The sequence below is a fragment of the Saccostrea echinata genome, unplaced genomic scaffold (assembly GCF_033153115.1).
Source record: "Saccostrea echinata isolate AGI-Se365-2 ecotype Australia unplaced genomic scaffold, CSIRO_AGI_Sech_v1 ptg000056l, whole genome shotgun sequence".
NCBI lineage: Eukaryota > Metazoa > Mollusca > Bivalvia > Ostreida > Ostreidae > Saccostrea > Saccostrea echinata.
In genome coordinates, this window is record NW_026889805.1 from 4,027,501 (window position 1) to 4,044,867 (window position 17,367).

At 33.9% G+C, this 17,367-nt stretch overlaps 3 protein-coding genes across 3 annotated transcripts in view; 2 read left to right on the top strand and 1 right to left on the bottom strand.

Moving 5' to 3' along the window:
- Positions 1-5,704, top strand: part of LOC133173802 (cell division cycle protein 27 homolog) — a 14,908-nt gene extending 9,204 nt beyond the window's left edge. Inside the window, exons 9-20 of the mRNA XM_061308847.1 lie at positions 137-261; positions 348-420; positions 503-695; positions 1,078-1,250; positions 1,379-1,531; positions 1,705-1,785; positions 2,063-2,190; positions 3,251-3,368; positions 3,490-3,618; positions 3,739-3,813; positions 4,216-4,372; positions 5,256-5,704. Coding sequence (XP_061164831.1) covers positions 137-261; positions 348-420; positions 503-695; positions 1,078-1,250; positions 1,379-1,531; positions 1,705-1,785; positions 2,063-2,190; positions 3,251-3,368; positions 3,490-3,618; positions 3,739-3,813; positions 4,216-4,372; positions 5,256-5,338 — 1,488 coding nt within the window. The 3' untranslated portion in view covers positions 5,339-5,704. The remainder of the gene's footprint in view (positions 1-136; positions 262-347; positions 421-502; positions 696-1,077; positions 1,251-1,378; positions 1,532-1,704; positions 1,786-2,062; positions 2,191-3,250; positions 3,369-3,489; positions 3,619-3,738; positions 3,814-4,215; positions 4,373-5,255) is intronic.
- Positions 5,705-7,451: 1,747 nt separating this feature from the next.
- On the bottom strand, positions 7,452-15,129 carry LOC133172911 (RNA-binding region-containing protein 3-like). The gene is made up of 14 exons (XM_061307747.1): positions 14,982-15,129; positions 14,699-14,746; positions 14,469-14,575; positions 14,106-14,201; positions 12,257-12,368; positions 11,949-12,017; positions 11,589-11,701; positions 11,206-11,429; positions 10,835-10,938; positions 10,209-10,314; positions 9,949-10,043; positions 9,397-9,455; positions 9,145-9,277; positions 7,452-7,757 (listed from the first exon to the last, which is right to left on the bottom strand). Exons 1-14 carry the CDS (start codon positions 15,117-15,119, stop codon positions 7,701-7,703), a joined length of 1,461 nt encoding a protein of 486 aa, XP_061163731.1. The 5' UTR covers positions 15,120-15,129; the 3' UTR covers positions 7,452-7,700.
- A 357-nt stretch (positions 15,130-15,486) lies between these two features.
- Positions 15,487-17,367, top strand: part of LOC133173822 (uncharacterized) — a 35,817-nt gene continuing 33,936 nt past the window's right edge. Inside the window, exons 1-2 of the mRNA XM_061308871.1 lie at positions 15,487-15,623; positions 16,023-16,080. Coding sequence (XP_061164855.1) covers positions 15,556-15,623; positions 16,023-16,080 — 126 coding nt within the window. The 5' untranslated portion in view covers positions 15,487-15,555. The remainder of the gene's footprint in view (positions 15,624-16,022; positions 16,081-17,367) is intronic.

Below are 17,367 nucleotides of genomic sequence, written 5' to 3' on the forward strand. Positions count from 1 at the left end.
CAATGTGCTCAGGTGAGCGATGTGGCCCATGGGCCTCTTGTTCTTTGTTAAAAGGAATCTTAACCTTAAAAGGAAACTATTCTTTTAAACTTTTAAGAACACAGATCTTGTAATCTAGATTGTTTTAATCCAACAGCCAGTAACAAGGAGAACTCAGAATGCTCCCCTGATAAAGCCACCTGTTTTTAATGTAAACAATGGAACTAATAATACGAGAGAACTAACAACAGCTTCTAACAACTCACGAGAACCCGCTGTAGGGTAAGTATTTTACTGACTGTTTATCAAATTCATTTACATGTATATTTAAGGCAGCTTAGTAATGATACATGTATTTGTTATTTCAGAATTCAGAACAATCCACCTCCTGTTAGAAGAAGTTCCCGATTGTTTGGTAGTAATAACTCCAGTTCTGTTAAGGTCAGTCAGGGTTTCAGTGACTATTAGGATTGTCAGATATTTACATGAAACTGAAATCATTGATATCCTCACTTATTTTCAGGAAAATAACAAAAGCCAGGGAAATAAATCAAGGTTTCAGTCAACCCGAGCACTTGGAAGAAAATCAAAAACAAAGAACACAAAATCTCAAGAACTGAGTATAGAGAGAAAACCAGAACTGGATGTTAAACCTGTCAGCAGTGTTGATGCTCCAACTCAGACAGAAATTTTTCACATGCAGCAACAGTCACTTAGTGAGTATGAATTATGTTTGTGTGTATGTGTCAGGCCTGTTGGAAGCAATTTCAGTTTGAGAGGGGGGGGGGGGGGCACATACCATACATATTCAGTTTGGGGGGGGGGACTATCAACTACCAGAAATTCCTTGACAAGCCAAAAAAAAAGGTTATCAGACATTATTATTGAGGGGGCACAAGCATATGGTATCTATGTTTTCTATAGTATTCTACATATCGGCAAAATTATTAAGGGGGGCATTCCCCTCCCCCCCCCCCAGTTCCTAGGGCATGTGTGTTATTTTTGTACTCCTAAATTTTTTTGATGCTGATGTGATTTGTTACACCTGTGATAGGAACTATAGTTTTTAGTATAATTTAATTTTGAATGTTTTTACAGCGGGTATTTTAAACCTCCTACAATGCATTGGACGTGCTATTCAGTCACTTTCACAGTACGAGTGTAAAAGAGCTATAGAGACATTTCAAGAACTGCCTTTACATCAATATAACACTGGTTTTGTTCGAAGTAAGATTGGCAGGGCATACTTTGAATTGGCTGATTATTCTCAGGTGTGTATTATGTTGGAGTTATTGGCCACTGCTTTTATGGTCACTGTTATGTACATACAGAAGATGTAGTCTGTAGTTTAACAATGAACATTCCCCTCAATGACTTGATCTCATGTTATTATCTTCAGGCAGAAAAGTATTTTTCTGATATGAGGTTACAAGAACCATACTATTTTGAGGGCATGGAGATTTACAGCACGACATTGTGGCACCTGCAGAAAGAGGTGGAGCTGTCGTCACTGGCACAAGAATTATCAGATCTGGACAAAACCTCTCCACAGGTAAGAACATTGCTCAGATTTACTCATCTCTAAGGGTACATGTACATGTGGCTTGTTCACATATAGCTTGTTCAACAAAAGTGTTGATAAATAGTTTGTAGATAAACTCTTTTTAAAGAAAATGTTAGCATCTTGAACTGAATTAGTATTTTTAATATTTAAATGTGTTTCAGGCCTGGTGTGTTACTGGAAACTGTTTTAGTTTACAAAAAGAACACGATACAGCAATTAAATTTTTCCAACGAGCCATACAGGTAAAGAGAACAGGATTTAAAGAAGCTTAGGGATATTTTTAGGTTGCATATTATCATCCTTGTTCTATGCAGCAACTACATCACTTTTATTTTTCACGTGTATCTGTCCATATTATAGTGCTTATTTGGTACATATATATAATCTTCCTTTTGGTATCGTCTCATGCATACTTCACCCACTGGGATTCCTTTTATAAGGGGAGTGTATTGCCTTGAACAATTTCTTAACATGAGTATAGTATTTTGTTTTCTTATAAAATATAATTCTTATTTTCAGATTGACAGTGGTTTTGCCTATGCTTACACACTTCTAGGTCATGAGTATGTTTTTACTGAGGAGTTGGACAAAGCCATGTCATGTTTTAGGAATGCCATTCGGGTAGATCCCAGGCATTATAACGCATGGTAATTACATCTTTTTAAAGTACCGACACATCTCCATTTTATTTTGTGATAATTTCAGGGATTGAAATTAACTTTTTTGACCACTAGCAAATTTTAGCTAGTGGAAATTTTTTTTACTAGCAATATTAAACTTTCACTAGCATTTTTTTCTTCACATAATAATGAACATAGGAATTATTTGAATAATTTCATAGAAAACTAATTTACAATTTGTGTGTTAATTTAGATTGTTTTAAACAAGATGAAATCTGAACAAATACAAGGGTGTGCAATTAAAAAATTGAAGCACTAGCCCACAGACTAGTGGCAGCAATAAAATCACTAGCTCCAAGTAAAAAAGCTATTACATGTAGCTCAAACGTAGGGGGGAAAAGTAACAATTAACTAACAATGAATGAAAAATATATTTTATCATGGAAAAAGTCAGGGTCTTATTAAAGATAATTCTTTTTAAAATTAAGTTTAATTATCACTAGAAAAATTGAATCATATATAAATCAATAGTTATGATTGAAAATTTAAAAAAAAATGATTTTAAAAATATATTATCTTCCTTTCAATTTGGTCATTGCACTAGCTCATTTAAATTGAAGCAAAAAATCTTTTTTTTTTCATCTGAAATCATCAAATACACTGGAAATACATTTTTTTTTTTTGGAAAATCACATAACACTTTTCCTCTAGTTGATTACGTGATCGTAAATAATTTTAAAACAGCAAAAAAAGTGAATAGAAATACCTGTAGTGCTTTTCATGTATTACATGGGTAATTTTAATTTTTACAAGCCCGAGGGGCTACCTCTGTGCTTAAAATCACTAGTCCGACCCCCAAAAATGGTAGTCCCGATTGTGAGGCAATGCTAATAGCACATCCGTGGAATAAATCGGAAAAAAAATCCGAAAAAGTCCGGTTTTTTTCTTACTCGCAAAAGTTGGCGACCGCAGGTCTCTTTTAACTCGCAATTTCTGTTTTTAATTCGCATTTAGCGAGTATTTCCCGTTAATTTCGACCCCTGAATTTACATGAACATGTATGCATACTTCCTTGTATAATATACAGGTATGGTGTGGGAATGATTTACCAAAAACAAGAGAAATTTAGTCTGGCTGAAGTTCACTTTAGAAAGGCTCTCAGTATTAACCCGAAAAGTCCAGCCCTGCTGTGTCATATAGGAGTTGTAAGTCCATCACCGCATTATCCACAGTTATTGATAGTTTATCCTAAAGTTTTGACTGATCATGTATACACCTGTAGAAGTTTTCATATTGAATTTGACCAAAATATAACATATATTGCAGGTTCAACATGCTCAACAGAAATCTGAGAAGGCATTGATAACATTGAATAATGCTATCTCTATAGAGCCTAAAAACCCTCTATGTAGATTCCACAGAGCTTCAATCCTCTTCTCCAGCGATAAACATAAGGTACAGGTATATATTGCCAAGAAATAGCCTGGAATAGAATTATGATCATGTAAATGTGTGTCAGGGAAAATTGTTATGAAAATTTGAGCTGTGGTTTTAATCCTTAATGTTTTTATTTAGGAGGCCTTGACTGAACTAGAGCATTTAAAACAGATTGTTCCCAAAGAATCTCTTGTCTACTTCCTCATTGGAAAGGTAACCTTTGGTCAAATTCTCAATTCACTCGAATAATGTTATTCTGATTTTCTTGTCTTTAGCATCATTTTCCCTGGAAAATCAATCCAGTAAATTCACAGATTGATCTTGAAATAATTAAACTATGCAATGAGAGCAGTTTTTAGCTAAATATCATTCACGTAAACGTTTGTATTCTCTCAGTTGTTTTATTATAACCTAAAATTATCCATTATCATGAAGAGTGTTACATCATTACATTGTACATTTTATTTTCTACAAGAGTATGTGGTAACAAAACACTAGATTTATCTTCTGTCCAGAGTATTAGCATTATAATGTGACATTTCAGTGTACAAAAGTATTTTCCACTAGTTGTATCAAAATAAATTGATTTAAATTACATGTACATGTATTTCTTAGGTGCACAAAAAGCTAGGAAACACCCACTTGGCCCTAATGAACTTTTCCTGGGCTATGGAGCTGGATCCAAAGGGAATAAATAACCAAATCAAGGAAGCCATTGACAAACGTTATGCCACAGACGAGGATGAGGCCTCCTCTCAAATAGATGATTCAGGTCAGTCTGAAATAAACCCGCTCTCTAAGCTTGTCAACATGTCTACTTTGATAACTGTAAACAATGGTTCCCTTCCAGCAAATATTTTTGGCAGGTTTTCAGGTTTAAAATTTTTTTTTTGATATGGAATAAGTTGAAGTTCATGCCAACAAACTCATGATTATCGGTTCTCCAAAAGATTTCTCTCATGCAAAGGAAAATTTTGTTTAATGTATATCTTTGTATATTCAAAGAAGTAATTAAATAATAATTTATTTTGAGAGAGAGGTGTATGGACTTGTTAATCTCTCCCCTAAAGAAGAGATAAGATAATGTGTAGAGCCAGAGACAAAAGTAATAGATTTGCAACTGTTCCAAATCTCATGATTTCTTGCAAGCCATATTGTTGACTTTTTCCAATTTTTGTGCCATTTAAATCACTTAAATCTTTACAATTATCAGTGGGAATAAAGTAAAACATTTTTATTCATATCAACAAACTATTCACATGTTATATTTTTGTATGTTTATTAATACAATAACAAAGGAGAAATCTGAAATACCAACATGTGGCCCATGGTTGTCCCTGTCTCCAAGATTTCCCCAACTTCTGATCTCTGACCACTTTAATTTGCCCACTTTGCTTTTAGTAATCAATATATAGTTTTAAAGCTTTAAAAATCATACACCCATATGTATTAAATAAAATTTATTTAATTAGTAATTTAAATTTAGACTGAAATACACAGCCACTAAAGGGTAATTGCTGCATCACAAATACATTAATGGGGGAGTTACAAATCTCTGTTATTTATGTCTCTGGTAGAACAAATATTTATATCTAGTTCCTCTGTACATCTTCTGGTGATTTTTATGCTCACGATGATTAATTTTGTTGTTACAGTTTTATTACCGATGGAGGAGCATGTTGACGAGGCCTCAGGAGAATTTCAGTTACATGCTGCAGAGAGTGACGAGAGTTTATGATAATCCATAGTAATAAAATTAGTCTGCAAGAGTGTGCTTAAACATATTTATAGACAAGAGGATGTGATACAAGCATTTTATTGTCACTTCAGATAGGTTTTAGATTACTGATGAGGTAAAATTGGAGTTTGACATTAGATTATGGCTATTATGATTCATGTAGATTCCATGCCAAATGTTCTGTGATGCTGATCTGATGTCGCACCTTTAATTAGCTGTTTTATGTGTGCCATGTAGGCAATTATGTATTGTGTTTTAGTGATATAAGTATACTTGTGTAAGAACATAAGTATTCTATAAAAATCATGTGATTTATTATGTCAGTTTGAAGAATACACCAGACAATAAATTTATGAATGTAAATTATATTGTCTTGGACTTTTTGTCTGTAATGGGTTAAGGAATAAAGTACAGTCAAACCTCGTTATCTCAAACTAGATGGGACCAAGAAAAATTTCAAGATACCCGAGGATTCGAGATATCAGGGTAAAATACTTAAAGAATAAGTGGTAAGGACTTCCAAATCACCTCGACATATCCATGGTACTCAAGATATCAGTGTTCGAGATATCCAAGTTCAACTGTATTAATTAGAAGCCTCTGATGAGATGGAAATTTGTCAACAAAGCAGCAATTGTACCCTATTTAATTTAGTCTTAGCTACAAGTAAAATGTGATGAAAGAAGAAAATAGAGTTACCTTGTATACTGAACTCACAAAATGATACCCCAGCTCTAATACAAGTATGGCTTAGTCCATGTTTTACTATGGGAAAGGCCAAATATATGTCTGATCAAAATGTGAAATAGGAGGTGCACAATTGCACAATGTAATAAAGATTCTTCGAAAGTCTCTTTAAATTTTATTGTGTGGTGTGGGAGGGGTTGCTAGTAAGAGATGGGTATCCCCAAGTGTAAGGGATAGACAGACAGACATACGAATGGACACCCCTATCACTATAATAATTCTCATATGTATAGAACTGATACCTTTTGTACAGTTGTTGTCTTCCTGCCTGTTGTAGGATGGTATGTAGTCTTCTTTTATGATCTCTCAAGTAATCCTTTATGGAATGCAATAAGATGATCAAAGAATTAAATGAAAAGTGAAATCAAGGACATAGGAAATTTCAACACTGTTGAATTGCTTTCACAGGTTGGTAGTGTATGAAGTTTGATGAAAATGTCTTGCATAGTTTATTTGAAAGAAAGGCAAACAAAGGGGATTAGGAGGTGAAGATCATTGAGAGGTCAAGGTTGATGAAACAATTACTGTAACCTATATGTACATGTAATTTTGAATGAGGTTTGATTATCTTGAAAGGTGAAGTTTAAAGTCATAAAAAAGATTAAGATCATAAGAAAGATCAAAATTACAAGAAATTACAACTTATTTGAATTGTTCTCACAGAGATATGTATAACCTAATGAAGTTTGATAAAAATTTCTTGACAAATAAAGTTCAAGGTCATAGAGAAGTCGAAGTCATAAAATACAGTTTTATGATACAGTTGAATTGCTCTTACAATTTGTTTTAGTGTATAAGTTTGATAAAATAAATTGTTCATAACTAAGGTAAATGTAAAATGAGGAACAGAGAGTTCAAGGTCTTAAGGAGGAGGGTCAAGGACATAAAATGATGACACAATTGAACTGTTCTTATCAATTTGCATCAGTGTATAAAGTCTGAAGAAAACCTATTGAACTGTTATTATGAAACTAAGATAAACACAAAATGGGGAGTAATGAGAATAAGGGTCATAGGGAAGGTCAAGGTCAGAAATTTATGACATGGTTGTTCTTACCAATACTTCTCAATGTTTAAGTTTGAAAAAAAAGAAATGTGTAACAGTATCTTTGAAACTCTAATTCAAGGTAAAGTGTGACAGATGAAAGGAGGGAATGTGGAGTTATGGAGGCAGACAGAACAAACACTATCCGCCATGAGTAGGATAAAAATGTTCACCAACAGACTGAATTAAATAATTAAGGATACAAAAAATAATTTTTCTGTATAATTTTATTCCAGGTGTACTGAAAATCAAAATGAAACAACATATTTAAACTTTACAATAAATTTGCAAATGTACTGGTGGGTTTCATGATTCCAGAAACAATCTCTTAAAGCTTGTATTTATCAGATGTTAATTCATATTTCAGTTACTAGCATCAAGCTCAAGAAGAGGTTAGAGAATTTACAATTTTAAAATTCTCTGAAATCCTGTTCACCCTTTGTTGCATGGCAGAACATGTACATCACAGTCCAGGTGCCATTCCTGCTGCCATTAAACTTAATCTTGGTGTGTTTTTCTTCCAATTACTCTGACCTTTAAGAAAGTCTCAGCTTGAACTTTTTCCTGACATCACTTCTTTGAAGACTTCTCATTGGGTTCCTTTGCCTTTGCTGATCTTGCAAATTGCTATATATGAATATTAAATTATTAATGTAACAGAGTCTCCAGGGTCTAGAATCGCTCTCCTGGTAAATTGTACAACTCTGTAATTTCTATTCTAAGCCTCTTAGAATCCTAAATATTTAGATAAAGGCTTGAAATTCCAAAAGAAGATCACCATGACCTACTTTTGGTTTACACACTTGGAGAACCCAAGATGCATCATCTGGCAAAGTTTGATGATTTTAAGCCCCTTTTTAATGGAAATATTTAGATATAGCCTTGACATTCCAAAAGGAGGTCACAGTGATCTACTTTTTGGTTGACATCATACCAGGAACCAAGTGAATCACCTAACAAACTTTGATGATTCTAAGCTTAAATATTGAGATTCAACTACCGGGTATAAAATTCCAAAATTTTTTAGCCAACACACTCCATTAATGTAAGATGCATCAGCCTACTAAATCTGATAATTCTAAGCTTCTTAGAGTGCTGAATATTCAGAAAAAAGTGTGAAATTCCAAAAATAGGTCAAGATGACCTACTTTTTGATTAAAACACTCCGAGGATATAAGATGCATCAACTTACAAAGTTTAATGATTTTAAGCCTATCCAAGATATTTAGATATAATTTGGAAAGTAGGTCATGGTGACCTACTTTTTGGCAAACACACTTTTAGAACCTAAGATACATCAATTGTTTTAGCTTGATGATTCTAAGCTTTTTTTTAAATGATTAGCCATAAAATTCAGAAAGTAGGTCACAGTGACTTTTTTGTTGTTACACTTTAAGGCCCCTTGATGCATGTACAAGTTTTGATGATCACAGGCTTCAAAGTGTCCAGATATGCATCAAAATCTGTTTGAAAATGAATACCTGTAAAATTCAAAAGGTAAGTCAGTGACCCACTTTGATTCAACATAACATGATGTCCTAAGATTTGATGATTATAGTCCTTAAAGTGGGCAAAACATCATAGTTTTAACAAAAGATCTTTTCAGGTCAACATTGAAGTGACCTTAAGACCATGCCCGTTGCCCCAGGGTGATGCCTTGAACAAATTTTAATCTACAAAATATCATCATCCTTAGGCATAAGTTTGGTGCTAATCTGCCCAATGGTTCTAGAGAATATTTTTAACAACCACTACTTTTGTTTTTATTTTCCTAATTGTTTCCTTTTGTTTAAGGGCCACATCCCTATTTTATAGCATTTAAAGCCCTTGGACTAAGAATACTCTGCGAAAAATTTGACAAAACTTGGCCCAGGGGTTCTTGAGATATGGACCACATTTCAAAAAGTTGACACACACTGCACAAATGGCCATAGCTTAGCTCTTTGAGTCTTTGGATCAGAAGTACTATTAAATATAGACGGCTTCATATTTTCAGTCAGCAGGGTGCACTTACCACTGCCATGGGTTTAGAATTCAGCACAAAGCCGTTTGTTTCTTTAAGAGCTTTGTAAGCTGACTTTTCACTGGCAAAGGTGACAAAGGCCTGTCCTTTCATTCTGCCTTCCTTCATTAAACGTATGTCAAATCTGTACAAAAATCCAAATACATGTTACAATATCTTTATAAACCAAAGCTTAAATACGTTATATCTTCTATAGAGAACCATAGAGAAAGGTACTCATGGTGAATGATTCCTTTAACCTACATGTTCTTTTCCAACTCATCACTCCAATTCACAAAGCCTCCAAATATATTAACCAGGTCCTGTTCAAGAAAAGGATTAGTTTACATGAAGCCAAAATAATTATATAATACATTTACTATAATTAATGACTAACAAATACATACACGTATATACAATCGCTACCCAGTGTTGATGTTTCACCTGAGTCAATGTATCAGATTTTATATGATTCTTGTAAAAAAAGATATTAAAAGCTTCAAGGGAATTCATTCTCTGACATATTTGTTTATAAATTGTTTTTTTTTTTCATATATAAGCTTTACTACATTGCACATAGAGGTGTATGTGAGGGAAAAGAACAACAACTCTGGGCACAGATTGATACTCATACTATCTCTACATTAAATTTTGATTAAATAATTGTGATCTAATGTTCTGGTAGCTTTAAATACTAAAAAAGTCACAAATACATGTATTACCACATTAACCAATTTTCAGTCAACATGAACCATAGTTTAATTTTATTGAAAATTATATAAACATGCACATATATGTATGGAGGTACAGTTTTACCTGTTCCGTGGTGTGTTTAGCGAGATTCTTGATGTACAGCCGGCCTGCCATCTCACCAGCCTCATATTTTTTAAAGACTGAAAAATTCTTCATTTCTAAAACAAATGTAAATGCAACATATCATTAATATGCTATGAAAAAGAGTAAACAAGTAAAAGCATCAAACTTTCCTTCTTCCAACTGGTTTCACATCTGCTAAATGTGTACAATAAAAGAAGATGAACTAATATAAAATGTCACAAGACACACTTTTTATATACCTGAGTGGGATATTCTGCCCTTTTTGATATCATCTAGAGACAAGAACAATTCAGGATCCACAGTATAGGGTAGATCTGATTCCCTCAACTCTTCTTCTGGTGGAGGCTAGAAAAAGAAAAAGTTCAAAGTTCATATTGTGCTGCCAGTTGTCTTATAATGAATCGGGAGAATTACATACCATATATCCATTTTTTTTAGCAATGATCTATTTTTCGCATTTTTTTGCGTCATTTTTAATTCGCAAAAAAAACCCCACACATTAATTATGTCGGTTATTGTGTGCCATAAAAACATTATCATCTTTAAAAAAAAATTTTTGAATTGCAGAAAATAATTTACATGAAATAAAAACTATACAAATCTACCCTTTTATTTGCAAAATTTCAAAAATGCGAAAAAGACTGCAGATATACGGTATATCATCCCCCAGCCTTCTTTTCTACACTGGCCAATTTGATGAGTAGCAGATTAAGACAAGACTTTACAAAAGGAGGGTCTCCATATTTTCTTAACTAAAATATTAAAGTATACTGTATAAACTATGCCAGTACAGAAAGGGTTAATCACTTTTAATCACATGATCTATTGACTGGTAAGTCTCCCTTATTTTATAAGAATATTTTACCTTCTCTACTGGTTGAATTTTCCCAAAGCCACTTTCACCACCTTCCTCCCCTCCAGTCTGTTCAGCTGATTCTACCACTGACAACAAATCTGGATGCTCTGTAACTAAATATGTGAGCATTTATTGTAATGATTGTAAACTGTATTTTATTACAGTAGAACTTTGATATCTCGAACACAGATATCTCGAATACCATGGATTTGTCGAAGTAATAATGAAGTCCCAACTACTTATTCTTTATGTATTTTACCCTGTATATCTCGAATCCTCGGATATCTCAAATTTTTTTTCTTAGCTCATTCGAGTTTGAGATAAAGAGGTTTGACTGTACTTGATTAAAAATAAAAAGTAATGAAATCAAAAAACCAAACCTTCATCCCTGGGAAGGACTGCTTCTGGCAGTTTCAGTTCTATCTTTTTAGACTGGACCTGTGTGGTGGGCTGCTCGAACACCTCCTGAGCTTGTATCACTTGTGCTGGTCGGACAGGTGTGGTCTCTGTAGAGGCCACTAAGGGAGCTAACTTTAACTTTTTCTTAGGTAATCTGGATTTTCTTTTCAAGGGTCGCTTGGCAGCGATTTCTTCTTTAATATTTCTGTTCAGAAAATCAAGAAATTCAAAAATAATATTTCATATTAAGAACAAATCAAATCTAGTATTAGTGAGGTACTATTAAGAAGTGTTGTTTAATGCAGATTTAAATCATCAAAGAGGCATTAGTACACTGTATCAGTGTTTCCAATGATGACTTTACCCATTATTTTCACTTTCACTTTCTATCTCTGACTCCTCCTCACTTATAACCTCCATTTCCTCCGTTTCTAGCTGATCTTTTCCTAGCATCAGAGTATCTTCTTTATCACCAGGCTGTGGGCAATATTCCAGTCATTATAGTTATTCAATATTAGCTTGAGTGACTGATAAGAGAGATACAATGTACTATAGCATAATGAAACAATTTTGTGGCTCTGCATCTCTAGGAATTTTAATTGATTTGGACAAGGGAGACCATCCCTTAGCTAGCTGTTATTCACTTTTACCTATGGCTAAAACTGGAAATTTGTGCCCTTGCAGTATGATTTTAATGATGTTTGTAAGGTTAGGTCATACTCACAATGGGAGGAGTGGAAGTAACAGGTCCAAACGGGGCAGGCAGATTCATTTTGTTCATTAGATGGAGCACCTAAAAGGAAATAATAGAAATTCTTTAGATATTATATAAATTATCTACAGTTCTACTTGTATCTGGTTCAAATCTAACTCACACAAGCCCATCTAACATGGGTTTATGTTGTAAATTTGAAACTGAGTGTTTTATACTACAACAGAATATTTCAAATATGCCAGGATTTTCACAGTTGCTTGTGTTCACAAAATTATCTCAATGTCTCATTTACTGAATATGATTCTTTGTATGCTTACCTGGACATAGAATTTTGGATATGAAGCCAGGGCATTGGCAATATTGGTTACTATGGCAACTGTTGGGGGAGGATACAAATAATGTAGTTTAGGATTCCTGGGATATTCCATCCTAAAAAGAAATTAGAAGGTACCATTCTTTAATGTTGCAGACTTTCCTTTAAAGTTGCAGAGCACATGTAAATAGCATTGGGTCCTCCTTTGAATCTGCAAACCATTTATCATTAAGACAAAATAGAGAATATTACTTCATCTTTTAATTTTTTCTTTTGCCACAAGGATGAAAAGTGGAAAACTAAGAAAAATATTGAAGTTTGGGTCAAAAGGTCAAAGATAAAGTTAAAAAAGAAATGAGTATGATTGGACCTTCACATATGGTACATAGAAGCTAGATGACCAGAAAAAACCTCGATAAAGACAAAAGAGTATTTCTTGACCTTGATACAAGGAAGTTAGACAGGGGTATAAACCTTAATTAAAGGATTAAAGAAAAATATATTACTTATTTTATGTAGTTTTTCTAATCAATAGTTCAAAGAGCATATCTGGTAGTCAAAAGAAGGAAAATTTGTATATTGAGAATTCATTACTTAGACATTGTTCTTTTTTAAAAAAAAAAACACAAACATTATATGGTTGGATAACAAGTTCGTGATATAAGGAAGTAAATCCACAAGTTCCCAGTTTTACTGTAATCAGTCTGATACTTGAAGCAGAGATAGAAAGTAATATGACACAGTTGAACTTTATTATGTTGACCACTGCTCTTTCGACTTCATGCCATGTATCTGCTATTCTGATCCTATCATACCACAGAGTTTAAACTTTGATATTACAGACCCTCAAACATCCTGCATTTTTTTGTCAGTTCTATAAGTTTGAAATGTGGAGCCAGATGTCAGATGTCAGATAATTACTGATAATTATATGGTGAACACCAAATTTCATCAATATCTAAGAATGTTCATTCATGCAGACAGGTGCTCTCCCTGAACATTTAGTGTTGTAAGTATTAAATTCATTATGTTATACATGTATTTGGCATAAATATCTTCATAATATATTGGGATACAGTGGAACCTCTTTAAACTGGTTACCAATAATCCAAACACTTCACCCTCTGGACAAAATTTGTCGGGAACCATTTATATTTTTAAAAATGTACGAAGTATGTTTCAGTAATCTGGACAATTTGCTTGGGAACACAAAAGTCCAGATTAATGAAGCCGTACTGTATATATTAAGTGTCACTCTGAAAGCACATTTATCTTGTTGAGGTAGTGCTGGATATATGGATTCCTACTACATGTAGCTTGGGCTAGTGGGTTAACCCTTTAGCTGACAGTTGGTAGAGCACTAGACTGGCATGTCAGAGGTTCCAGGTTCAAATCTCTTAAGAGGCACAAATCTGCCTGTATTTCATTTGGTGGCAACGTTGGGATCTGGGTATTCTCTGGCAGGTGAAAGTGATTGCCTTTAAAATTTTGCACCCAAAGGCATTGGCATTCCAAAAGAGGACAGAGTGGTAGTGTATGATATATTCCTCCTAGCTTGGCTAGAGGGTTTACCTTTTAGCTCAATTGGTTGAGCACTGGACTGACATGCCAGAGGTCATGGGTTCAAATCCATTTGGAGGTACAAATCTGTCTCTGCATTGTGGATATTCATTCACTTTTACTGAATATGCCAGGAAAAAATACTGTAACAATCAAAAGCTGATTTGCTACTGTAACAGTACTTATGTTTACTATATTGATTTATTATAGATATGTTGATAGATTACCAATTATCTAAATAACAGTGATATAGGTTTTCATTTCTATCAGTGCTTGAAGAAAAGCATATTTACCTCCAAGTTTTAAAAGTATTTTCTGTAGGCAGATACTCCTCTGGTTTATGATCTTTTGTCTCCTGAAGATTCTCACTGTCTTCAGATTGTATTTTTCTATTTAATTAAGCAAATTTTTCAAATGGTGTCATATGTTAGTCTAAGTCTATAAAAAATACTTTTGTAGAATTATTGTTCATAAAAATAAGATGCTTAAGCTTAACTTTTTCAACATTTTATACCATATTTACTGATGTTTTCGACATTTTATACCATATCTACTAATGTTTTCAACACTATAAAATATTCACTGATGTTTTCAACACTTTATACAATATTCACTGATGTTTCAGCATTTTACTGACCCTGTCTTCACAGGAATACCTCTTATTTTCTAGCAGTGAAGGGAAATTTTTTCTTTGTGTACTTTTGGCAAATTCTGCAATGAGTTTACATCCACATACTTCTAGCTGATGAAGCTGGTTTAATGCCTGTTAAATACAAAAAACTATACAGGTGACATACACATATAATTATCAGTTGTTCAAGATAGAGTAATTGCTTAAAAATTTAAATTTGTAAAAAATTAAAAAAAAAAAAAGTTTTTTAAGTACCTTTTTAGCAGATTCATGATCAGAAAAAGTGGCAAATGCAGTATGTTTCTGAAAAAAAAAATTCAATACTTTGAATGGAACAGCATGTGTTCAGATGTTTATACATATCACATTACAAATGTACCGGTTAATGTTAGTAACATACTTATATATGTGCTTCTCATCTAATTTCGTAAATTAAAAATGATGAGTCTTTAAAGATCTACTCCCCTTTACTTTAACTATAATATATCAAAGTTGATTTCATTTACGAAAAAAGATGGGGGAGTGCATATATGTTTACCATCGGTCCTTTTATTCCCATGACTTTCACTTTAGTAGCTCCGAAATGCATAAGTAAATCCTCTTTGTCATTTGTGTTAAGTTCAGACGGCAGATGCCGCACGTAAAGAGTACAACTTGGCTCTGATGTTGTACCCATATTTTCATTCAATTGAGACAATTGTGAAAATGAAAGTTGCGTGACATCAGGATCACTTACACGCTTGAAATAGTCAGGAATTGCAGCGCAGCAACAATTAAACATTAAAAGGACTGTGATTCAAAATTCAATATGTCTGCGCCCATGTGAAGAAGACAGTCAAAGAAACCAAAAGAATGAAATTGGTATTATCATATGGAATTCTTTGCATGATTCTAATCTTTTATCTATTCTGCAACTGAAATTAAAGATTGGGAATAGTCTGCAGCCGAGTAGACCTTCCGTAATCTGAATGTACAGCTGATGTAGTCAATCTATTCCTGCAACGATTCAAATGTTTTACAAAGTGTTACATTTTTATTTTTCTTTGCAGTCATGTTTGTCAGGAAACCCCAGCAAACCGTGCTTCGTCCTTTACTTTAAAGGAGTCACTTTGATGCTGGACTGTGGATTAGACATTGCTCAGATTCTCAAGTTTCTGCCATTGTCTGTGGCACCAAACAAGTAGGATTTCAGTGGGGAACAAATAGCAACATTAATTAACAAAGAATTACTGTTTGTCTATATATCTTTGATCTTATGCTTATCTTAAACATATAAACACGTTTCTTTTAGCAAAGAAAACTGTTGACTCAAATATTTAATATGTGCTCCCTACCCGATCTTGTAAATGACAAAATGATTAGTCTATATGTCTACCCCACTGTACTATAGAGGGGTAGACCTATGTAGATTTATCATTTCATCATTTACAAAGTTAGGTGTGGAAGTATGAATTATTTGCCATTGATAAATATCATATTCTGTAACAACTGCCAAACATAAAATTCACAACAATCCAGTGATGCTTAAAGAGGATGTATTTTGTACTTAGTAAGTGAATTAGATATAATTTTTTTCCAGATCTGACAATACAATTAAAAAATGGACTCACAGTGACAAAGAAAAGGACAAAATATTGGTGAGCATTAATTTTTTTGTTCTTTTTATATTTTAGCTCACCTGAGCTGAAAGCTCAAATGAGTTTTTCTGATCACCAGTTGTCCATCGTCCATCCAACAGTCTGTCCATCTGTAAACTCTTCACATTTTCAACATCTTCTCAAGAATGACTGGGCCAATTTTAACTTAATTTGGTACAAAGTATCCCTGGGTAATGGAGATTCTAAATTGTTGAAATGAAGGGCCAAGCCCCCCTTCAAAGGGGAGATAATCAAGAAAAGGCAAAAATAGGGTGGGGTCATTAAATATTTTCTTCTCAAGAACCACTGGGCCAGAAAAGCTGAAATTATCTGGCTTCCTTAGGTAGTTTAGATTCTAAATTGTTCAAATCATGGCCCCCATAAGTAGGGTGGGGCCACAATAGGGACTCAAAGTTTTACAATTGAAATATACAGTCAAACCTCGTTATCTCCAACTCAAGGAGATATCCGAGGATTCTAGTTATTGAGGGTAAAATACTTAAAAAAATAAGTAGTTGGGACTTCCAAATCACTTCGACATATCAATGGTATTTGAGATATCAGTGTTCGAGAGACCGAAGTTCAACTGTATAAGAAAAATCTCTAAAAATCTTCTTCTCAGGAGCCACTGGACCAGAAAAGCTGAAACTTAAGTGGAAACTTCCTGGGTTTATGTAGATTCTAAATTATTCAAATCATGGCCCCCGGGGATAGAATAGGACCACAATAGGAAATCAAAGTTTTACATTGAAATGTAAAAAAAAAGATCTTTAAAATTTTCTTCTCAAGAACCACTGGGCCAGAAAAGCTGAAACTTACGTGGAATCTTCTTAAGGTAGTATAGATTCTAAATTCTTTACATAATAGCCCCAGGTGGTAGGGTGGGTCCATAATAGGGAATTGATTGATTGTATGTTGTTTTACGTCCCATTCGAGAATTTTTCACTCATATAGAGATGTCACCATATACCGGTGAAGGGCTTCAAATTTTGACCTTTACTCGGCACTCAGGCCCATTGAGCAGTGAGGGATCTTTATTGTGCCAACGCCTGCCGTGACATGGGGCCTCAGTTTTTAAGGTATCATCTGAAGGACCCGCAACTTTCACTTCAAAGTGCTGAGTGCATAGCGAAGGAACAGTTGCTACCCATTTTTTATCGACTTAGGTCAGTCGCGGCTGAGATTCGAACTCACGACCTCCCAATCACGGAGCGAGCGAGCGCTTTACTGACTGAGCTACCGTGAACGGTAATAGGGAATCGAAGTTTTACATTGAAATATATAGGA